The 22404-nt window shown below is 39.6% G+C and overlaps 1 protein-coding gene across 1 annotated transcript; it reads right to left on the bottom strand.

Moving 5' to 3' along the window:
* Positions 1 to 22404, bottom strand: LOC140227502 (ABC-type oligopeptide transporter ABCB9-like). Its single transcript, XM_072307901.1, has 11 exons — positions 21675 to 22404; positions 20935 to 21049; positions 17709 to 17839; positions 13050 to 13255; positions 12391 to 12588; positions 10295 to 10423; positions 8516 to 8704; positions 7062 to 7235; positions 5014 to 5203; positions 4529 to 4635; positions 1 to 483 (listed from the first exon to the last, which is right to left on the bottom strand). Exons 1-11 carry the CDS (start codon positions 22402 to 22404, stop codon positions 55 to 57), a joined length of 2598 nt encoding a protein of 865 aa, XP_072164002.1. The 3' UTR covers positions 1 to 54.

The following is a 22404-nucleotide window of genomic DNA, read 5'->3' as shown; positions in this document are numbered from 1 at the left end:
TTAATCATACATTTGAATTCCATCACATTCAAGATATCACATCATAAATATATCTCAACATATGTGAGAGCCATTTCTTGATACAGACTGCTGAGAGATCTCGTCTGTCATTCCTTGTGACCTATGACCCTCACTATTCAAATTATCAGAACTAGAACCTGAACTGGACTCAGAATCTGAGCTCAGGTCAAGGTTTGCTTCATCTACAGATGTTCTCTTCCTCTTCACCTTGTTACCATGGTGACTAGTGATGTCAGGATTTCTTGGCTCCCTCTCCTTGTCTTCATCCTGCCCCAGAAGCTGGCGCTGGACCAGCTGAGAGTAGAGTCCTCCAGCTTTGATCAGCTCCTGATGTCGGCCCTGCTCAACCACCATTCCCTGGTCGATGACTATGATACGGTCCGATCTCTCAATGGTGCTAAGGCGATGGGCAACGATGACCACTGTGTAATCACGGAAGTTTTGCGTCAAAGCTTGTTGAACCTGGAGGAAATAAGTGGGTTACCATAGTGTGAATATATGGTTTCTACAGTATGTCCCCCAAAAAATTACAATCGGATTTTTGCATTGAAAACTCCCAATATGATTAAACTGTCTAAATGCTACTTCAGAGTCTTAAAATATAACATCTTAGCTCTATTTTGCAGAAAACCTCATGCAATTTGGTTACGCGGTCACAGAGAAATGTGGCTTGTTGTAAAGTACGTCAAGAGTCTGATTCTTCCAGGTTTAGCACTTGGATGCTCTTTGACTGTGAACACAATGGACAGCACTTGGAGGGAAGAGATTCCTGACATGCTCTACAAAATTCCTCATTTCTCTTTAACCACTAAATCAAATCGAATGCGGTTTTCTGTAGGATGTGGGCAATGAGCTATAGTTTCATATGTTGAAATTGTATTTGGATTGATTTGCTATTTTTAAAGTAATCTTTGTGGAAGGTCCCGTTGTAATTGTTTTGGGGGACATACGGTATTAACTTGTTGCAAGGAGACAACTCACTTGCAAAAAATACATTGGAAATATTATGTATCTAAATTAGGCCTACCTTCGAATGATTATCATTTTATTACCACCGAAAGTATTACATTCTTTGAAACATAATAATGGGATCTCAAGATTGAATCGAATAGCTACACCATAGAAACAAGGCAAGTGCCATAACGTGTCTCGCCCATTCGCGTACAAGAAATTGTACGCGAATGGGATATAACTGATAAAAAAAAGAGATATAACAGATAAAAAGAGATATAAATATATATAAATTTATGGCAAAAAAGAAACGTGCCATAAAAACTCAACATTGAGCCCTTAAAGTTTGTTGACCCCTGCCTGTGACCTTTGACCTTGTGGTGACCATCCACTCCCCAAGAGACATCTACCATCAAAGTTTGGTAACAAACGGAACTATGGATCAAAAGTTATGATCCATAATAGAAACGCGCCATACAAACTTAACATTGGGCTCTAAAAGTTTGTAGACCCATGCTTGTGACCATTGACCTTGTTGGTGACCATCCACTCCCCAAGGGACATCTACCATCCAAGTTTAGTCACAAATAGAGTTATGGATCAAAAGTTATGACCCATAATAGAAACGCGCCATAAAAACTTATCATTGGGCTCTTAAAGTTTGTTGACCCCTGCCAGTGACCTTTGACCTTGTGGTGATCATCCACTCCCCAAGGGACATCTACCATCCAAGTTTGGTAACAAACGGACCTATGGATCAAAAGTTATGACCCATAATAGAAACGCGCCATAAAAACTTAACATTGGGCTCTTAAAGTTTGTTGACCCCTGACTGTGACCTTTGACCTTGTGGTGACCATCCACTCCCCAAGGGACATCTACCATCCAAGTTTGGTCACAAATGGAGTTATGGATCAAAAGTTATGACCCATAATAGAAACGCGCCATAAAAACTTAACATTGGGCTCTAAAAGTTCGTTGACCCCTGCCTGTGACCTTTGACCTTGTGGTGACCATCCACTTTCCAAGGGACATCTACCATCTAAGTTTGGTCACAAATGGAGTTATGGATCAAAAGTTATGACCCACAATAGAAACGCGCCATAAAAACTTAACATTGGGCTCTAAAAGTTTGTTGACCCCTGCCTGTGACCTTTGACCTTGTGGTGACCATCCACTCCCCAAGGGACATCTACCATCCAAGTTTGGTCACAAACTGTACTGACATTTTCTAATTGTCTGATAATTCTAATCTACATTTTTTGATGCCTACAACTGGAAAGAGAGGATTCTAAAACCCAGGATAAGCCTGTAATGATTTTTTGAAAAAAAAATGAAAACGAGCGAGCCAAGGAACAATCCACACAATTTGGCATACGTCACAGGTGCCACCCTCCGACTTTAGCAAAACGAACTACACATGTCAATTTACTGGTGAAATCTCACATGAAGTACTGCAAAAACTGTTATTTAATAAAATTGCATTATGGAGCTGAAATAAGCATGTTAAACAATATTAATTAATTTTTAAAAGGAATCTCTTCAAAAGCTTTTTATTTAGATAGAATTTGTGGGGAATATTCCAGATATGCAAAATGAAATTGGCATCATTGTCCGAACGTGCTGCCCATAGAAAACTGTGTGTAAGTAACGTTGCACTAACTATACTATGCACTGATGATGAGCGATAATGGTTCGACAGTTCAAACTTATCTAACGAAGATGAGGACTGAGTGATAGTCAACGGCAATCACGGTTTACGCCTAGTTAGAAGAAAACGGCACCCAGTACACATAGACTCTAGACTAGAACTAGGACTAGCACTAGTGAGCAGTCAAGGACTGAGTAGATTCTAACGTTACGTGGCAGTTCAAGTCATGGCCCTACACTCACTTGCCGCCCCGTCGACAGCTGTACGTGCACAGCGCTAATAGGCACAGCGTAAACGTTCATACATACCCCTGCTGCCAGAACTGAAGAAAGTCCAGACGAAAGTCCAGACTCCAAGGTCTAGCGTTGCCGTTAGATCTAGGCCCTTGTGCTGCAGGCCCTGTTGTTTCTGTGCTGAATTTTGCTGGTAAGGTATCTGCTTTATGGATTTTCAATGTTTTTGTAGTCGAGATAAATCTCATGGTGGTCGTATTAACACCAAGGACTAGATCTAGATCTAGTTTAGTTTTAGTAGGACCCATACCTCGGAAGAGTGGCCTGACCACGTAGATACTATCAGTGCCGCCGCTTCGCGATCCAAGCGCTGGTGTAGGTAGACCCTATAGTGCTAGCGTACTTCCATATCCATGTAGATATCTCAAAATTCACTTAACCAAATTGCACCAAAATCACAGGAAATACTTTATGACTCATGTCCACTTGCTCACGCTAATTGGAACCAAATCGCAAGTCGGGAAGCGTAAGTGAAGTTGTCGACTTTCCTGTCGTCGCTAGAAATAATCTGCTCTGTACGACTAAACAAGAGTGATCGCGGCATAGGCCCTACCTGCCTGCGCACGCACAGACTGAAGTTAGCCATGTAATATAATGAGACAAATCTTTCAAGTAATCGGGAGCAAAAAATCAATTTGTGAATTATTTGAGCTAAGTCGAATGAAAAATATAGTTCGTAAATCACACAAATCGCCAAAATCATGACATTTTTTAGTTTAGTTCCCCATAAATTCCCTGTTCGCAAAGTACTAGTCGGCTAACTTCAGTTCTAGATTGTGCATGTCGCGTTTTCCATGATCTCTCGCGAAGAGTGAGTTTTTTTTGAGTGACGACTTGAAAGTCGGTGTCAATATTGATACTTCTCGATTACCGATTTCGTTCAAATATAAGACAGTATTTCGAAATATGCTTAGAAGTATATCCTGTAATTTTGGTGCGATTTGGTTCAGCGAAATTTGAGACAGCTGCATGAATAAGACAGTACACAAGTGCCGCCTGCTAGCTAAATTGGGCCCAAGCATCGTCTGCTACTCGGTACGATTTAACGCACGCGTATGCGAGAGCTTGTAATCAGTGATATATTTGGCACCTGTGACGTCACGACATCCGGGCTTGTCAGCTCATTAGCATAATTCTCACCCAAAAAGTTCAATTTTTAACATGAAATTACGGGCTAAATCTTAATGAAACTTTGATTCTGTTTGCACCGCTGGGTCTTTTAGAATTAAAAGAACAACATATAAAAAAAAATAAAAAACCGGTACAATGCCCTTTTAACATTGGGCCCTAAAGTTCATTGACCCCTGCCTGTGAGCTTTGACCTTGAGGTGACCTTCATATATGGTAACATGTGAAACTTTATATGACACCTCTTCCCTCGAAGTTTGATTGCAATTGAAGCCCAGGGTAAAGAGTTATTGAAGTTTTTGTAGCGTTACGGACAGAGGACGTACGGACGGACAGACGCCGCACGCGATCCCTTAGTCTCCCTGCACCTCCGGTGGGCTCGACAAAAACAAACATATTTCAACAAGGCTACATATATCTATATCCCATTGTATGAAAATTAACAGTAAAATTTGCATCAATTCATGCAGTCGAGCTTACAGACCTGGTGTTCACTTTCAGCGTCCAGGGCACTGGTCGCCTCATCCAGAAGCAACATCTTTGGCCCCCTGACCAGTGCTCGGGCAATGGCTACTCGCTGCTTCTGACCACCTGAGACCAAGGAGAAAGATTCACAGGACGCCTTATGAATGAGTCTTAATAAATGGTCAGAGATCAACTAGAATGCAAAGTTGTTTATCACTAGGAAAAGACTTCTTGTTGACTGAACACATATGCTGGTCTTTCATTTCTTTTTTCACTTTAAATACACTGTACCCTCCTCACTCCCTTGACTTTCATCTACACTCAGCTGAAGACAGAATATGGCAAAGTGAGCAAAGTCACAGCAATGTTCCAAAAAGAGACTACTATTCATCTCACAGCTAAAACTCTTCTTCAAAACATTCTGAACAGTTTGGTTTACACAACAACATGACAATGTGAATGTTAGTCACTGCATGGTTTCCCATGACTCCAAGCTGGTCATACCTGAAATCTGTAGGCCTTTCTCTCCTGTCTCTGTCTTGTAGCCTTTCTTCAGGTCAGTGATGAAGCCGTGGGCGTTGGCTAGCTCCGCAGCTCTCTGTATGCACTCCTCAGAGCACTCCTCCATACCATAGGCAATGTTGTCTTGAATGGACCTGGCATACAACACTGGTTCCTGGCCTACGAGGGCTATCTGAGAGTAGAGTAAAACAATACCCAGTGACGTGATATCAGTAAATCATGAAATCTCTTCATACTATCACTCACATTGACTCCATGCAAAGGAATTATTCAAACAGTAACCTCATTATTTCATATCATGATGATTTACGAAGACAGATATAATTCAACAAGAGTACCGTAACTAGGGTGATGTTCATTATGCTGGAGGTTTTTTGTTCTAAAGGTTTGCTTTTCCAAAACACACAAAGTTTGTGTAGCCACATGTAATTTAGCCCAGAAGTAAAATAGGGTCCATTAATCTGAACATAGGTGGCATTATTTTGAAGGACTATTGGAATAACAAACCTTTGGAGTAACAAAGCATAACCTAAAATTCTACCCTTCCTCTCAGATGACTGCAGGATGATTTTATGTCATTTTACTGATCATGAGATGAATTTCCTTCTCAGTTAATCATTTTTGGAAGGAGCTCCATGATAAATATATTGCCATGAAAACAGAATAAAATGAATTAATTCTTCACAGCACTTCCCTTCATTAATGCCTACATTTTTTATTTTAATTTTTTTTTTTATAAAGCTGAAGTCAGTCTACATGCTATCTACAAATAGTCAAAGTATTCTGAGAAAAAAAAAAAACAAGAGACCCGCGGGTCTAGCGCTCACCTGAGTATCGCAAGTTCACCTTTCACGCAGTCACTAATCTAAATTATTCACAGCTCTACTAAAATTTGACCAGGCTTCTCAAGTAGAAGATGAAAAGGTACAATAAGGGCCGAAATTTTTAAATATTCCTTCATTTGGGGGGATTGGGGGCCCCCTGGGGCCCTCTGGGTGGGGCATGGTGCCCATTTTGATAAATTGAGATCCTGACCCCCTAGGGATGCTACCTGCCAAGTTTGACGAAAATCCATCATGAGGTTTTCAGGAAGAAGATGAAAATGTACAATTCAGGCCCCCATTTGGACCTTCCCAACCCCCCCCCCCCCCTGCCCCCACAAGAGGGGCACCCCTGGATTTGCTATGAACAAACTTGAAACTACAGTCATTAATGTACTCACTCATAGTATTATCTTAGCTCTATAACTTCTGATTCTAGAGAAGATTTTTAAAGATTCCTTCATTTTGGGGGGTTTGGCCCCGCTGGGGCCCCTGGGTGGGGCATGGTGCCCATTTTAACAAATTGAGATCCTAACACCCTAGGGATACTACCTGCCAAGTTTGGTGAAAATTGGTCATGGGGTTCTCAAGAAGAAGATGAAAATGTATAATTTAGGCCCCATTAGGACCCCTCCCCACCCCCCTCCCCTGGGTCCCAAGGGGGGCACCCCTGATTCTGCCATGAACAAACTTGAAACTACAGTCATCAATGTACTAACTCATAGTATTAACTTAGCTCTATCACTTCTGGTTCTAGAGAAGAAGATTTTTACAGATTCCTTAATTTTGGGGGGTTTGGGCCCCACTGGGGGCCCCCTGGGTGGGGCATGGTGCCCATTTTAACAAATTGAGTTCCTAACCCCCTAGGAATGCTACCTGCCAAGTTTGATGAAAATCGGTCTTGGGGTTTTCAAGAAGAAGATAAAAATGTAAAAGTTTACGCACGACGGACGACGCACGACGGACGACGCACGACGGACGACGCACGACGCACGACGCACGCCGGACGAAGGGCGATCGCAATAGCTCACTTGAGCCTTTGGCTCAGGTGAGCTAAAAAAACCTCCATAAAAACACATGAGTGTTTAGTGTTGATGGTTTCTGACAGTAAATAACCAAAGGGGTGCCAAGAACAACCCCTCACAAACAATGAAACGGGGTGCTGCACTTGTTTATCTTTACTATTATTTTGTTTTTCTCTTTACTCACCTTGCTGTGGAGGTAGGTGTGGTCATACTCCTTGACATTGATCCCATCAAGCAGCACCTCACCACTCGTTGGTTCATAGAAGTGTTCTAGGAGACTAATACAGGAACTCTTCCCTCCTCCACTGGGACCCACCAAGGCTATCACCTCTCCTGGGTGGGCTGTAAAGCTCACATTCTGTGGGGATATATCACATAAAGACTACTGACAACTCAAATACACAGTCAGGTCTACTGTAAAACCTGAAATTTTCACATGCATTTCAATTTTGCGAAATTCACTGCAGCCACGATACGTGAAGTCAAAATACACACAAAAGTTCTTGTTTGCAGGATATGCATAGAATGCCAGTGGGAATTTGCAAAAATTGCATGCATCAAAACAGGCCATCAGTTCCAATTCCAAAATATCATGTGAATATTTCTTGCTTTACAGTAACTGACTGAAGATGAGCTTGGATATAAGCTGTGGAAGCATGGGCGGGCATTTTGCATTTATTTTTTGATTTATAGGCAAAAAAATTATTTTTGCTTAGATTAGCATAAATTAATATAAAATACATTTTATTAAAATTTAAAAAATCTAACTATACAGTCTTGTAGATTATGTTGGCCTCTACTTTGGTGCAATTTTTCGTGAGGATCGAGGCTTTTTTTAGCCCCCACCTCCGGTTTCAAGTCCCTCAAAAAAACCAGGCGGGATTAGGTTAATAGGTTAATACCCCAAACCATCCTGATACACCAAACCTCCCTGATACACCAAACCTCCCTGATACACCATACCTCCCTGATACACCAAACCTCCCTGATATATCAAACCTCCCTGATACACCAAATCTCTCTGATGCATCAAACCTCCCTGATACACCAAACCTACCTGATACACCAAACCTTCCTGACAAATCAAATCTCCCTGATACACCAAACCTCCCTGATATACCAAACCTCCCTGATACATAAAACCTCCCTGATGCACCAAACCTTCCCAATACATTATACTCCAGCTTGATGGAGAAGCGAGACAACAAATGTTATGTTTGAAGTCATAAAATGACATGCACCTGTGATACTGCTAAAGGTATTCAAAGAATACCTAGTTTGTTAATAAATAGAAAAGTTAGCAAACTAGAGAAGATTCAAATGAACATGCCAATGCCATCATGTGGCAATGGACATTATATCTTTGAAAGTGTTAATTTACCATAGAAAGGGTTACTTTGCTGTATTAGAACCGCTAAGAGCAGTGGGTCATTCATAACTCCTTAGTGTCCTAACCTCATTTTTTTCTCAAGTAAGCATTATTAATGTACATCTTCACACCACAATAAACACAAACTGATTCATTAAAGTGTTTCTTTACTGGAATCCTCCCTTTCAAGCTTGACTTTTTAAAAGGGGAACTTTCCTAGGATCCTAATGTCTGACTGCATACGTATCAGATTACGTCTGCACACCTACCTTTAGAACAGGAATATCAGGCCTTGTAGGATAATAAAAAGTCACGTTTCGGAATTCCAGGTGACCTTTGAACTCTGCTGGCTTCAGGTTGCCCTCATTCTTGAATGCAGGTTTTCTGTCAATCAATTTGAAGACCTTCAGTGATGCTCCTGTAGCACTCATCAATGATGTGTAGACTTCACCAATGTCCTGGAACAATATGACCACAGTCCATAACAATGAGTTTTCATGTAGAATACTTCCAAAGGGCATGTATACATGTAACATCATCATCAAACAATTTGTGGCAAAAACAAAAAGAAGTAATTTTTGAATATCACTCAACCTGGAAATAAAAAACATATTTCCATTCTGACTATTCTAATCAATCTTACTGTCAACCAGACTGGCCACTGTTGAAACACTAATCTGGAATTCAAAATGCATAGTTGCTATAGAGGAGGAAGGTGCTGAGTTCATGTAGAATCTTTTTTGATCCAATCAGCTCCAGATGAGCAATCAGAAAGTAGCTCAAAAATAAAAGCACACAAATGTTCTTGCTTGCCGTATGTTCCAGTATTGGTACTGTAAAAGTGGAAATTTTCGCGTATTTCGCACAACCAGAAACTAGCACGAATATTTGGGCTTGCCATATGTTCCTGTGTGGGATGTCTTGATTCCACGGAATTAAAAACACGCGAAACTCTTCTTACCCGGCCAAGTGCGAAAAATTAGTCGCGCGAAAATATCCACTACTACAGCAGTTAAAGTCTTCTTTATGTGGAATTGAAAACATGCAAACTCATTCTACCCTGATGACCAAATAATTACTCATATGAAAACATCCACTTTTACGGTACCGGTAGTATATTTCCCTGAAGAATCCATCTCGTTGGAATTCAAAACTACATTTTCTGGCATTTTCAGGACTCGTGACACAGTCTCTGGATTTGGCATTCAACAAACTACACTCTTGAAATCTGATTGAAAAGTAGACAATATTTTTTCTTTCCACCGCAGTGCACTAATTATACAAAGACAGTTTCAGACACAATTCTTCCAGGAGACATAAATTGTGACCTGCTACAACATAAGGATCCAAAAGTCATGGGAGGATAATTTTCTGAAAGTAACACGTCATTATTCCCTTACTCTTCCACTTTAATCTCGTATACCACAAGACACATGAAAGTACTCGGTTGCGAGATATTGATGATTTTATTAGCGCAAGTCTAGTGGTGTAGAAAATCAGAATTTCGAGGAAACCCGTAACCGCCTTCAAAGTTTTCCTTCTGACGCTATCATGATCGAAGGGAGGCAGGACAGTTTTCACCACTTGACAATAGAAGGTATGCTCTCAGCGAACTTCCGCGATGTTCATTCAAGATTAGCGCCAGCAGTCTACAAACAACCAATCAGTAATCAGGATGCCACAAACTGACCAATAAGACCACTCCATCATTGCTAGGGGCCAAGTCTAGCTGCGGCGCTAAATCAAAATCTTCGGACGCGTTTTGTTCCGTTGAAAAATAGAAACTCATGGCCCAGAAAAACGCTATTTTCTTGCCTTTCCTTTGATCATTTAGCTTCTAAATTTCTGCAGATGACAGACAATACAGTAGACTACAAAAATAAGCCAAAAATAGAAATCTGATCGTTTTGACCAATTTTGATGATCTGACTTCAAACTCGGTTTTCTTGGCTCAGCCGTCAGTGACTTTAGGATCCTTTTGTTGTAGCAGGTCACAATTTATCATAACAGACAAGGGAGAGAGAGAGAGAGAGAGAGAGAGAACTCACCTCTAGACATTCCCCCAGCTCCAGCTGATAGAGAATGAAAGAAACCAACATGCCTCCTGACATCAGGCTATTCATGACAAGATGGCCGCCATAGAAGAGAGTCACAACAAACATCAGGAGGTCACATGTCTGTGTATTGGACCAGGAAAGATACACATTTCAGATTAAGTTTTTGCCTTTATCAACACCAGCACCTATGACATAGCGCCTAAAGCGCATTTAACATTCCAAAATCCCAATGTTTTGGCAAGAATATGCATGCAGAACCATCGGGAGTGGGGTATCCCTTTTTCAGGGCTACATACAATGTACAGTAAAACACAATATTTTTCGCGGCATGAAATTTTTGCGACTTGGAGCCGGCAGCCTTTTATGAGGCATGAAATTTTCGCAAGTTGCCTCTAATGTGCAATGCATATAGTGTAGACAAGGAACTTTCACGTGCATTTTAATTTCATGAATCTTGTGCCTCTAGCAAAATTCCTGAAATTGAAATGCACCCGAACATTCCTTGTTTTACAGTACAAATTCAAGAAAGAATATGTGGTGACCTACCACTTAAAATTTCTACTGTTATGGAAACCTCAAACAATTTCAATCCAAAATCACTATTGATTTACCAGCAAGCTGTTATCTGATATTTGAAACACAATGGAATGATAATTTGCCAGGACATTTCAAACAGGCAACTTTCCATTAATTGAAATGGAGTATCTTACAATGTCTCATCTTGAGCACATCAGTGAGACATTTACAACTCAATGATTATCAATAACCAAGAGATTTTTCATGTATTCATAACTGTCTTTCATAAGTATAGCTGATGCATTTGATAAGACAAAGGACTGAAAGAAGCTTTCGAAGTAATAACAAAGAAGAGTTTTTTTTTTTCTGCCATAACTCAAGCTTCTGAGAGTCAAAACAACATTGACATATTATCACTTGCTATGAAGTATTGCACTAACTTCAGGTGGTAGTCAAAACAGCCTATTTTGATTCTGAGTACTGCCATAGTACCTTAATTAGAGACCTTCTGGTAATGACAGATCACACACCTTGAGCATGGAAACTGTCTCAGTAAAGTATTTGTGATCAGCTTTGAATTTGAATGCAATGCTTTGGAAGAAATGAAGAATAAAATGACAACTAAGCTACTAATTCATAATTGAACAGCCATGGTACAACATAGTTCATTATATACCCAGTATATGATAATAAGAATTACAGAATGAAACCACATGGATTCAGGGGGAGCTCATGAATTACTTCATTTCTCCACATACCTATTCTGCAGAATAACTTCCAAAGTTGACAATTGCTTTAAAGTGGAAATTAAATTCATAAATTATCAGAAAAATACCCCCACAATGTTTCTCTCTATCTTTAATTTTTATGCATTCATGAAATAACGCTGATTAGTCAATGTAATTCTAGTACCACTTTCATTCATTCTTATACTGTTCTTCCATTCATGACCACTATCGGTATATGCATTCTTCTGCAGCATCTAGGACCCCGTTTACAGTGAGTCAAAAGGCCAGGTTCAGCCTGGCCTTCCTTTCACTGTAAACACTCAAAGGCAAAATGCGCTACCAAAAATGGCCGCACGTTTGGCCAAGCTCTGGGGGTAGTCTCGGCCCGGGCTCAGCCCAGGCTCGGCCTGGCCTTTTCTCACTGTAAACGCAAACTGAGCCAAATGCGGTACCAAATTGCGACAGGCACGCTCCCAATACCAATCCTTTGTTTACAAGCAGAGCATCACTACGACAAAATATAGAAAGGTTTGAATTAAAAGCCTGGGCCGAAACCTCCACTGTAAACTGACAGAACTGCGGGGCTGAGTACCGCAATTGAGGCCGGGCTCAGCACAGCCCTGCACTGTAAACAGGGTCCAAGATATTAGTGTTAGTGCGTGGTCATACTTGAGCACTATGGTCCTTTCATACTCCCATTCTGAATGTCAGACAGGGGTGAATGTGTTTTTTGTACAGCTTGAAAGGGGGGTTTGTACCATTTTAAAACAAAGAACCATAATATTGTTAGGCTTTTCCAGGGTTAAGATTCACTTGAACTTCAGCAGATTAACTGAATCTTACCGACTGTAGAAATACAAAGCCACCATATGCAACAGCTTCCTTCTTGCGCAGACGATACGTGACACCGAGTCTCCTGCGATATTCTTTCTCTTCACCTGCTTCATTAGCAAAGCTACGTACAGTCTTCATACTAGAGATCGTCTCCTCCGCAACAATGTTGGCTTTAGCAAGGGAGCTCTGTACTGCCTTGGAAAGTTTCTGTCAAGAGAATGTCAGATGGTGAGAATTCCAGTTATGGTAAACCTCCAGAAAACTGGCTGATTGTCAGCCTAAACTAGAGAAAAATAGCAGTTTCAGTGAAATTAAGTTTATAAAAAAGAGTAAGGGTTGTGGTATAGAAATGAGGCTTAAAATCTAAAAAATGCAATATTGCCGAACATTTTAACCTTTAAGCAACACATAACGTTTTTTAATTTGTTTTTGTGCTTTTAGTATTGAATCTATGTTGTTGCCATATGATATGATTTTTACACCTGATTAATTAATAGAATAAACTTGAGCATAATGCTACATTATCATGGTTGAAACATTATTAATTTCTGCATTGGAAGCACATGACTGGCATAGTCTGTAACAGATAGACCACTGGATGATGATAAGCAAAGGATCAGATAATGTATGTCACTGCTTGACCTTCACTTGGTCAGGGTGATCCTCACCTCATAGTAGGATCCAAAGACATCACTCATGACTGCAATCAGAGGAAGTGAGACCAGAGTAACGATGGTCAGTCTCCAGGAGATAATCAGCATGAAGATGACATAGCCAATCATCTTGACACAGCTTCGTAGACAGATGTTGACATTGAGAGCAAGAGTGTTGCTCATTGTGGAAGTATCAGACGTCAGGCGTGATGTGATGGCACCTTGAAATAAAGAGTGTTTCACACGGCTTAGCTCAGAATGGGGCACAAGCAGTCTTGAAGTATAGATCCAATAACTATCTGTTACTTGATTGCAGGCTACTCTCTTTCTTTAAAAAAAAAAAAATATTGGGTCCCTAGCTACCATCTTGGTCCAAGTAATCGTTCACTCATTTATGCAGTCAACAGAGCCTTACCACATAACTGACAAATCATTATCTTCATATTCATATCTTATTCCTTTCAATCCTTTTGACAAAAATTGTTTTGATTAGCTGCTCTGGTAGAACCACCAGGGAAGATGTTCTGGGAAAACACATTGGCAGAGACCATTTTATTCATGCATTGTTTTTGAGACTTAGTGACAAACACACTCCACAATATCAATCAGAACAGAGGGTAGGGAGCACCCAAGATTAATGACATTAATGACAAGTACCTACAACTTGCAAGCTAATGTGACAATAACAAACTAGAATTATCACTGAAGGTGATTAATACCCCCCGCCCGTAGTGTTACTTTATACAGCTGTAGTATATGATGTCATGAGGGCAATGACGTTAATACCAAGTTTGTGCACTTGTCGAATTGGAAACAGAATAATTTTAGTTTAATGTACACACAGAGTTGACACCGAGTCCCACAAGGTTTGGGTAAAAAGTGTGGTTACCATGGCAATGCATTGTCTGATACAAACACAAGGGACTACACACCAAATTTGACCTTCATAGCTTGAATGATTTATTTTGATACAAAAATGAGTGGTAACCATGGCAACACATTTTCCTTACACTAACACATTAGTGTCTTGCAAAACTACACTATAAGTCGTCTAGATCATGATACATACTAAATTTGACTTTCATTGCTTGAATGATGGAAGTTATTCGATCTGCAAGGTTTTGGTAAAATTGTGGTTACCACGGCAACGGTTTGTGTGACAAACAGGAAAATTATGAGTTCCACATCTATACTTCAGGGCCATAATACCTACCAAATTTGGTTTCAATTGCTTGAAAACTGTGGAAGAAGTTCACTTCACAGGATTAAAAAAAAAACAACATGCGGTTACCATGGCAATGCATTATCCAATACAAATACAAAGGACATTTTGCAAAACTACACTTAAAGAACATCATACACACCAAATTTCACCTTTATAGATTAAATGGTTCTCTTTGATGCAAAAATGAGTGGTTACCATGGCAACACATTTTTCTTATATTAACACATTGGTGTCTTGCATGACTACACCTCCCGATCATCATACATACTAAATTTGACCTTAATTGCTTGAATGATGTGGAAGTTATTAAATCCACAAGGTTTTGGTGAAATTATGGTTACCATGGCAACGCATTGTCCGACAAACACAAAAACTATGTGTTCCACATCTATGCCTCAAGGCCATTTGATAATGCCTACCAAATTTGATTTCAATTGCTTCAAAACTATGGAGAAGTTGTTCACTCCAAAAGATTTTGAAGAAAACATGCGGTTACCATGGCAACCCTTTGTCAAGTACAAAGACAAAGAGTGTCTTGCATAACTACACCTATTGACCGATTCTGTGACATGCTTTGTGTATTATCGGCATGGGCAGTGCCATTACTGCAGTGTCCCAGCCAACCCCCCCTCCCCTCTCCCCCACCCCCTCCCTTCATTAGCACGCGCATGGAATGAAAAACTGATGCATGGTTGTTTTAGCCAATAGGCGTCTCGTACTGAGTGCGCGAATGCTTGCTAAATGCGCGAACCTTTGGTACAAGTGCATGATAAACATGTTGCCCGGGGGGTGGGAGAGAAGAGGGGGGGGGGGGGGGGGGTAAGCTGGGACACCGCAATTTGAGCTAATGGCTGCGCCCAGTGCCACAAATTGTCTGCTGCCTTCAACGAACCCGAATCGGTCAATAGATCATCATAGATACCAATCTTGAAATTGATTGATTGATAATGGTTTATTGGAGCAAACATGCAAAGTAGTAGCCCGAAGGCTAAATTATAATGCATCACATAAAAAACGTGTAAATTACATCAAACAACAGACATTATATAAACATTGTAACAATAACAAATACACCACATTTCCCTATGATTGATTCAATGCAATGTAAAAATTCAATAAATATATTATACATATCATCTGTTTTAAAAAATAAAAAAAATCTCATTAACCATTAACACTTTAATACTCAAATAACTGTGTTTACATTCATTTTTAACTGAACTTAACGTCAATTCCCCAAATCCAATTACTCATATCAGTTATTACAGAAAACACAAAATAAAGAATACTTTACAATACAAATACACAAACTAATAAATTATTTCTTATTGCACGAGCACCGTATGATATAAATTCATGAGGGTGAGTATACTACTCATAGGATACCTGTACATATAATGGCAAAATGCGATCTCTATCTTGCATTATAGAGGGTGATCACTGGTGGGTAACAAAAATGGGAAATCAGCAGGACTAATAATGCACCAGTATGTTGTGTGGGCGTAATGGTGTGTATGAAAAAAAGAACATAACAGAAAAAGCAAGTGAAAATGCCAAAAAAAAAAAAAGAAAGAGGGGGAGGGAGTGCAAGTGAGGTATTGAAAGAGAGAGTGTGAATACCAAACTCTGATCACCTGTGTTTTTGTTATGATGTAATGTGTACAGCATACCCAATCTGTAAATCTACATATCATACCATCAAAGCCTCATCTCACAATAAATATATTTCACCTATTTCCCCCATATAAACACCTATTTCATAATCCCTACTATCTCCTCCACAATACAACTCCATGTACAATCCAATCCCATAACTGCGAAACACATTATATCTCAACATAATACCACCATCTAATTCACATAAAACATCAAACAGTAAAGGCATAAATTCATAAAATGAGCATTAACGTGAACATACTGGAAATAAGATGTAACATGATCGATAAGAACTAAACAAATGAAGACATCAGAAAGGTACTCAATGTATACCTAATGACTGGCTACTGAAGTATGTAAAGAAACAGAAGCTGGGATATTTTGGGCATATCATGAGACACAGTGGGATGAAAAAGAGAGTCCTTATGGCCCAATTCCCTGGAAAGCGTAGTAGAGGGAGACCCAGATATAGATGGGACAGAACGGTGAGGGAGACATTTGGTTCTATGGAGAAAGCAACTAGAATGGCTCAAAACAGACGTTTGTATCATGCTGCCGTGAAGGAAGCTACGCTCTGACAAGAGTATGCTGCGACGGCGACGACGACGAACAAACAACATGATAATTACATCATAAACAACAAATTATTCAATTATACACCGTGCATATTCAACAATCTCGTGAGGTATGGGACACAACTGTTTCGATAGCGGTCAGTTTGACACTTTGGTTCAAAACACAGTCGATTGTTTCTTAGACTCCTCGATAGATTTGCAGGCAAAAACCATTGATTTGACATATTTGATTTGAAAACCTTCCGGGCAAACTCTAGACACAAGTACTGACGTCTTTCCTCAAGTGACTGAAGTCCTGCGAGTTCTAATGCTTGGGAATAAGAGAGATAATTGTACGACAGAATTATTCGGAGTGAACGTTTTTGTACTTTCTCTATTTTATTTCGTTGAGACTGAGTTAAAGCACTGTGCCAGACAGGGCAGGCATATTCAAGCAAAGGTCGAACAAAAATTGCATAAACAGTTAACAAATCTTTCCTTGCAACATTAAAGGTCTTGAGAGACCTTTAATGTTTTTTGATTGCTTGAATACTATGAAGTTATTCAATCCACAAGGTTTTGGTAAAATTATGGTTACCATGGCAACGCATTGTCCGACAAACACAAAAAACATGTCTTGCACATCTATACCTCAATATCATCATTTACCCTAAGTTTCATTTAAATTGCTTTAAAACTGCAGGAGTTCGCGACGCAAGATTTTCTTGCAACAGACCAACCGACCGACCGACAGCCAGACCGCCCGACCAACATCACGGTGATTCCTACCCCCTTCACACTACGTGTGGCAGGGGTATAATAAAAAAATAAATAGATAAGATAAAAGGAGGATAATTCTCGAGATAACCAGGAGGCTTGCAACAAGGCTGTACTATAACATCACTATAGAAGGAAAGACTATTACTGATCATGACTATCTAAAGGCATCCCACTGACTTCAATGCTTCCTTAGTCATGTAGAGTATGTGAATAAAAACTTGCTTTCGTTTTTATGTGAATAGAATGTGTACACAAGAACAACAGCAGACTCAAAGTTCAAATTTGATGACATTGCAACAGGTTGTTTACAGAAAGAACCAGGCATACAGTATAATGTCCGAATCAACAATTCTGACTTGTTTTCTTCTCACGAGCTGCACGGCCCCCAAGATCTGCAGTGAAATCTCCATTTCTTAATGCAGCATGTCACCTGATCATAAGAATGAAATAAAGACTCACCAGTCCTGGTTTTGTCAAAGAATCCCATGTCTTGTCCCATAATGCTATGGTAGAGTAAGGAGGTAATGCGAAGATTGAGACGAGCCATCGCCAGGGTGAAGAATCCTCCTCTAATACCTTCAGCTATCGCCCTGGAAACGGTGAAGATGAAGAGAAAGAGAGAAAAGGGTTGAACATGATCAGTCTTATACAACACATGGCAAGATTTTATGACTTACTGGTGTTACGACCAAAATCACTCTGAGAATGATCGCACAAAAGAAACAATCAACTAATGTTCAGGCGGTTTATTAACAGTGATATTGTGGGTACAGACTCGTAATCGGTTTTCACATCAGTACAATAATGATCAATAAAACAATTATAAATCGGTAGTGAAATCACTTACAGCCAAATTTGAAAGCAAGTAATCCTTTGACAGTGTCCAGATACGATGTTCGATGCACCGATGAATGATCCTTGACGCACCGATGAATGGTTCCTCCGACGTAACTCCAAAGGCACTGGTTGCAATAATCCACTTTATAAATCCAGGGTAAAGTCCACGATAAACAAGGTGTATGTCCACGGCGAAACGTGCAAAATCCAAACGTTATGACGACCACGTCCAGTTGATGCGTTGAATGATGATTCACTTTATAATGTCCAGCAAGGAATCCAGCCCGTCACAGCTTTGCCGTAATAATGTCCGTTGACACTAAAATATGGAGTCTCTCTCCAATGTAGGCAAATTAATTCTCTGCAGGCAAAATGTCTCCCAGGCCTTATCTCCACAAACACAGTTTGTATAGCAGGTCAGCAGGTAACACAGGACTGACTATAACAAGTCGCTTCAGAGCCAGAAGTGACGTAACTCTTAGAGCAGAGGTGTTGGGTACTCTGCCTACTGCAGAATTTCTCCAGCTTATATACTATCCATTCACCCCTTTCTAGTACATTCTGTAATTTTCTCCAACCTGGGGCTACATACCTGAACATACTAGCAAGTCCAAATTCCAGGAATCCTGGATGACTCACTGCCTAATATGTGCATAACATCATTGCCAAAATTAACTACCAATCACATTGGGCTACAAGGGCAGTGCCTCACTCAGCCAGCACTTCCTAGAATTTTCTGGAATGGGTTAAATCATTCTAGATTGAGTGAGCTATAATGTATTTCCTGTCACATGCATACATGTACTGTAGCTACATTGTATACTATGTAGAAAATTCTCCACTTATCTGGTCAGCCTGTATGTACTATATCTATATCATATAGAATGTTCTCCATTATTCTGGTCCATCTGTGTACATACACATTAAAACAACCATGCATACAGCCTTGATACATACAACATAACTACTTGTGTGTACATTTGTACTTTTCTCAATGCAATTCATAAATCAAACAACCTCATATTTCTGTGATAAACTCAAATGTTGTCATTAAGTAAAAATGTTTGTGGTGTTAAAATTTGTGCACGAAGAAACTTGCATGAAAACAAGAGCATGCTAACATTTTTGCTTGCCATATTATGTTCCAGCACCCGTAGTTAACTTGATTACATGTACAGAATTATAAATATGCAATGAACTCATCAGATCACACAGAGCCTCGTGCGAAAAATTACTCGTGTGAAATACATATTTCCACAGACTGCACATTGAAACTGCACAGTAGTTTTTGTATCAATTTGCCTTTCACAAGCTTTTGAATCACTGTGTGTATAGTATTACACACTAGTTATTTTTAGCATGGAATTTGGGATTTCTTTACATAGGGCGAGTAAATTGACAATGGAACGCGAGACATATTCCACTCTCCTGCCACTGGCTATTCCAATACACAGGATGTGTTTTGGCAACAAATGATTGCACAATGTCCTTGCAAGCCGACTTGTTGAGAATAAATAAAAAAGAAAAGAAATTCAGCATGATATTAGCACTACCTTGGTACTCATGGTTTGAAAAAGGGCTTCACTAGCCTTGGATGAACACAAACATGTACAGCATGGCATGATGTTAAAGGAGAAATCTAGTCCAGATATAAGTTAGTCTGATAAGAAAGAATAAAATACTTATTAAACGGCGACATTTTGATTGAAATCTGGTGATAAATAAGGAAGTTATGACATTTTGAAGTCTCCCTCATTTTTGAGGAAACAGTTCTTGAACGGCATAGGCCTATGCAAATGGGAAAGTGAGCATGTCATCCCCTCGTAACTTGCCATGATATAGTTTGTACATTAAATTCAGAAATTTCCAGTTTTTCATTCAAACCTTTGTAATTGTACCTGAGGCTCAAATCATCATCTATCTAACTGATCACTATTCTAAGTTATTCAACCAGGAATAACTAATGTTTCAGACTTCAATGACAGTAACATTGAATTTTTTGTCATTTTTTGTATATGACCAATGGAAAATTGTGAGGTTGTGACATGGTCAGCTCACTCATTTGCATATACACTTGTATTCTTATCCACTATATAAAAATTGTTTCGCAGAAATTAGCAAAACTTCAGAATTCCACAACTTTCTAATTTTTCATCCCATTTCAGTCAAATTTTTTCTGTTGAACTCATAAGATTTTATTCTTTTTTATCAGACTCACCTATTTTTTGGACTGAATTTCTCCCTGTATGAGACCCTAATCAATTTGACTAGCATTGAACTCACTCTTCCTCCTCCTCCATCTAACTTGACCCCTATCAGGTTTCATTCAATTCTTGTTAAATGTGCTATTAATCAACATAATACTCATACAACCGTGGACTGTGTTCTATCTCCAAGTTCTCATCAGGTACTATCTCAGGTTTCAGACAATTCTTGTCATGTTTTAAAAGTCAACATAATACTCATAGACTGTGTGTTCTATCTCTCATCGGGTACTATCTCAGAGTGGACACCACATCTCAAGGACTTCTACCATTTCCATAAAAGTGGAGAATATTAAGACACTTCATGGCAACATTGCCATCACAATATTCACACTATAAAGGACCTAGATACAAACAGATTAAATCTGATACTGTTTATTTTGTATGCTGATTTGTTTTTGTTACTGGAATACAAGTCAATTCAAACTTTACTGCATCCCATACCACTGATACAAAATTGATTCATTTATCATACATGCACACTAAACTAGAATTCTTTGATGTTCTAGAATAAGATGTCTGATTCCACTCAAGTCAATGATCACAGTGCAGTTTCATCTTACAAAATAAAAGTGTATACTTACACTCCCACACTGATGAGCGTCATGATAATAAGTGACTTGGTGAAATTTGGCCTGTCTTCTGTGATCACTATTCCATCGATCACTTTGCCTGTGTACAATGGCAGGAAAACCTCACCTGAAATATGAAACGAGGAAAACGGTTCCAGTACTCTCCATACATCCACACTTCATGAACCATGAAAAATACAGCATTCATTCACACTATAACAGACAATTATATGAGTATTCCAGGATTATGTTCTTTAGCTACTGTCACTCATTTTATGACCAGAGTCCCGTTAGCTCAATCCTGGGGTCCATTTCAGTGAACTAGCAGCAGAGGTTCTGACCTTTGACAGGACAGGCAATTTACCCTCATTGCCTTGAGACCTTTCTAGAGGAAACTTACAAAGCCATCTATCGCATGTTAGTTTGCCCATATCTGTAAGCAATGAAGTGCTTGTTGTTATAATTTCGGTATTACAACTGATAAACAAAATAACACCTAAAATATTCTCTGATCCAAACATGCTTTAGAAGTCTTGTGATTGCTGTTAAAAGAAAACAACGCATCACTACACTCTCTTCTCATCGGTCTGATGACTACTTTGAATGCATGCAGTAAAGAAATGTCATTAAATAATTTAATTAAGCAGTCGTGGATAATGCACATCATTACGTTTTAAACTGTACAGTACATGTCTACATTTGAATGGGATGCAATTGGTACAACAAGATGTGTGTAAGGAGTAGGTGTTTACCTGATGCTGCTATGAGAAGAGCTATAAATCCCAACAGGAGATAGAGCCAGTCATGTTTGGAGTATGATAGAAGCCTCAGGAAGGCAGATCCACCTTTTTGTCCTTTGCTTTTCTTCTTCTTGTTTCGAGTCTTCAATATACCAATCTTGAGCTCACGATCCCAATCTTCCTCATCATCATCACTGCTGTTGTCACTCTCACTTTCACTACCGGTACTTTCCTTGTCCTCCTCCTCCTCCTCCTCTCTGTTGAGGGAGATGTTCATGAGACTGTTGGTAAGTCTCTTCTTCTCTGTAGCCTGTTTGCTTCCCAAGACATACACCCACAAGCCATACATGCAGAGAGAAGCTATACCACACCACACAGCCGATGTCCAGAACCAGACGTCGTCGCTATGGTCACCATTTATATATTCAGTATAAAGTAAGATCTTTGCTATAACAACGACAAACATCACCGTTGTCATGGCTCCTATGAAGACTTTGCCTGAGTGAATGCGCTCTGTAGCATCACTATGGTTACAGAGAAGTCCAATGCTGCCTCCCAACATCAGTGCCAATCTCAAGGCAGAAAACAACCAGAACTCAAAAAGGCACTGTGCAAAGTCATACTGGAATACATCTTTGCCAAACAAGGCTATGTTAGTTCCATGTATATAAAACAAAAAGCCTAACACAGCATCACAAAGGCTGAAGGCGACAGTCATAGAGGCACTCCTGTAGGGATGCAT

The sequence above is a fragment of the Diadema setosum genome, chromosome 4 (genome assembly GCF_964275005.1).
Source record: "Diadema setosum chromosome 4, eeDiaSeto1, whole genome shotgun sequence".
Taxonomy (NCBI): Eukaryota; Metazoa; Echinodermata; class Echinoidea; order Diadematoida; family Diadematidae; genus Diadema; species Diadema setosum.
This window is presented reverse-complemented; position numbering and strand designations above follow the sequence as displayed.

Bases quoted from the DNA above. Each gene is read 5' to 3' on its own strand.
- LOC140227502 (XM_072307901.1), bottom strand. From the start codon at position 22,404: ATGCATCCCTACAGGAGTGCCTCTATGACTGTCGCCTTCAGCCTTTGT. The intron at 10,424-12,390 runs GTAAGATTCAGT...TCCAATACACAG, and splicing joins GCTTTGTATTTCTACAGTCG to ACATGTGACCTCCTGATGTT. The intron at 4,636-5,013 runs GTATGACCAGCT...CCTTGGTCTCAG, and splicing joins GAAAGGCCTACAGATTTCAG to GTGGTCAGAAGCAGCGAGTA.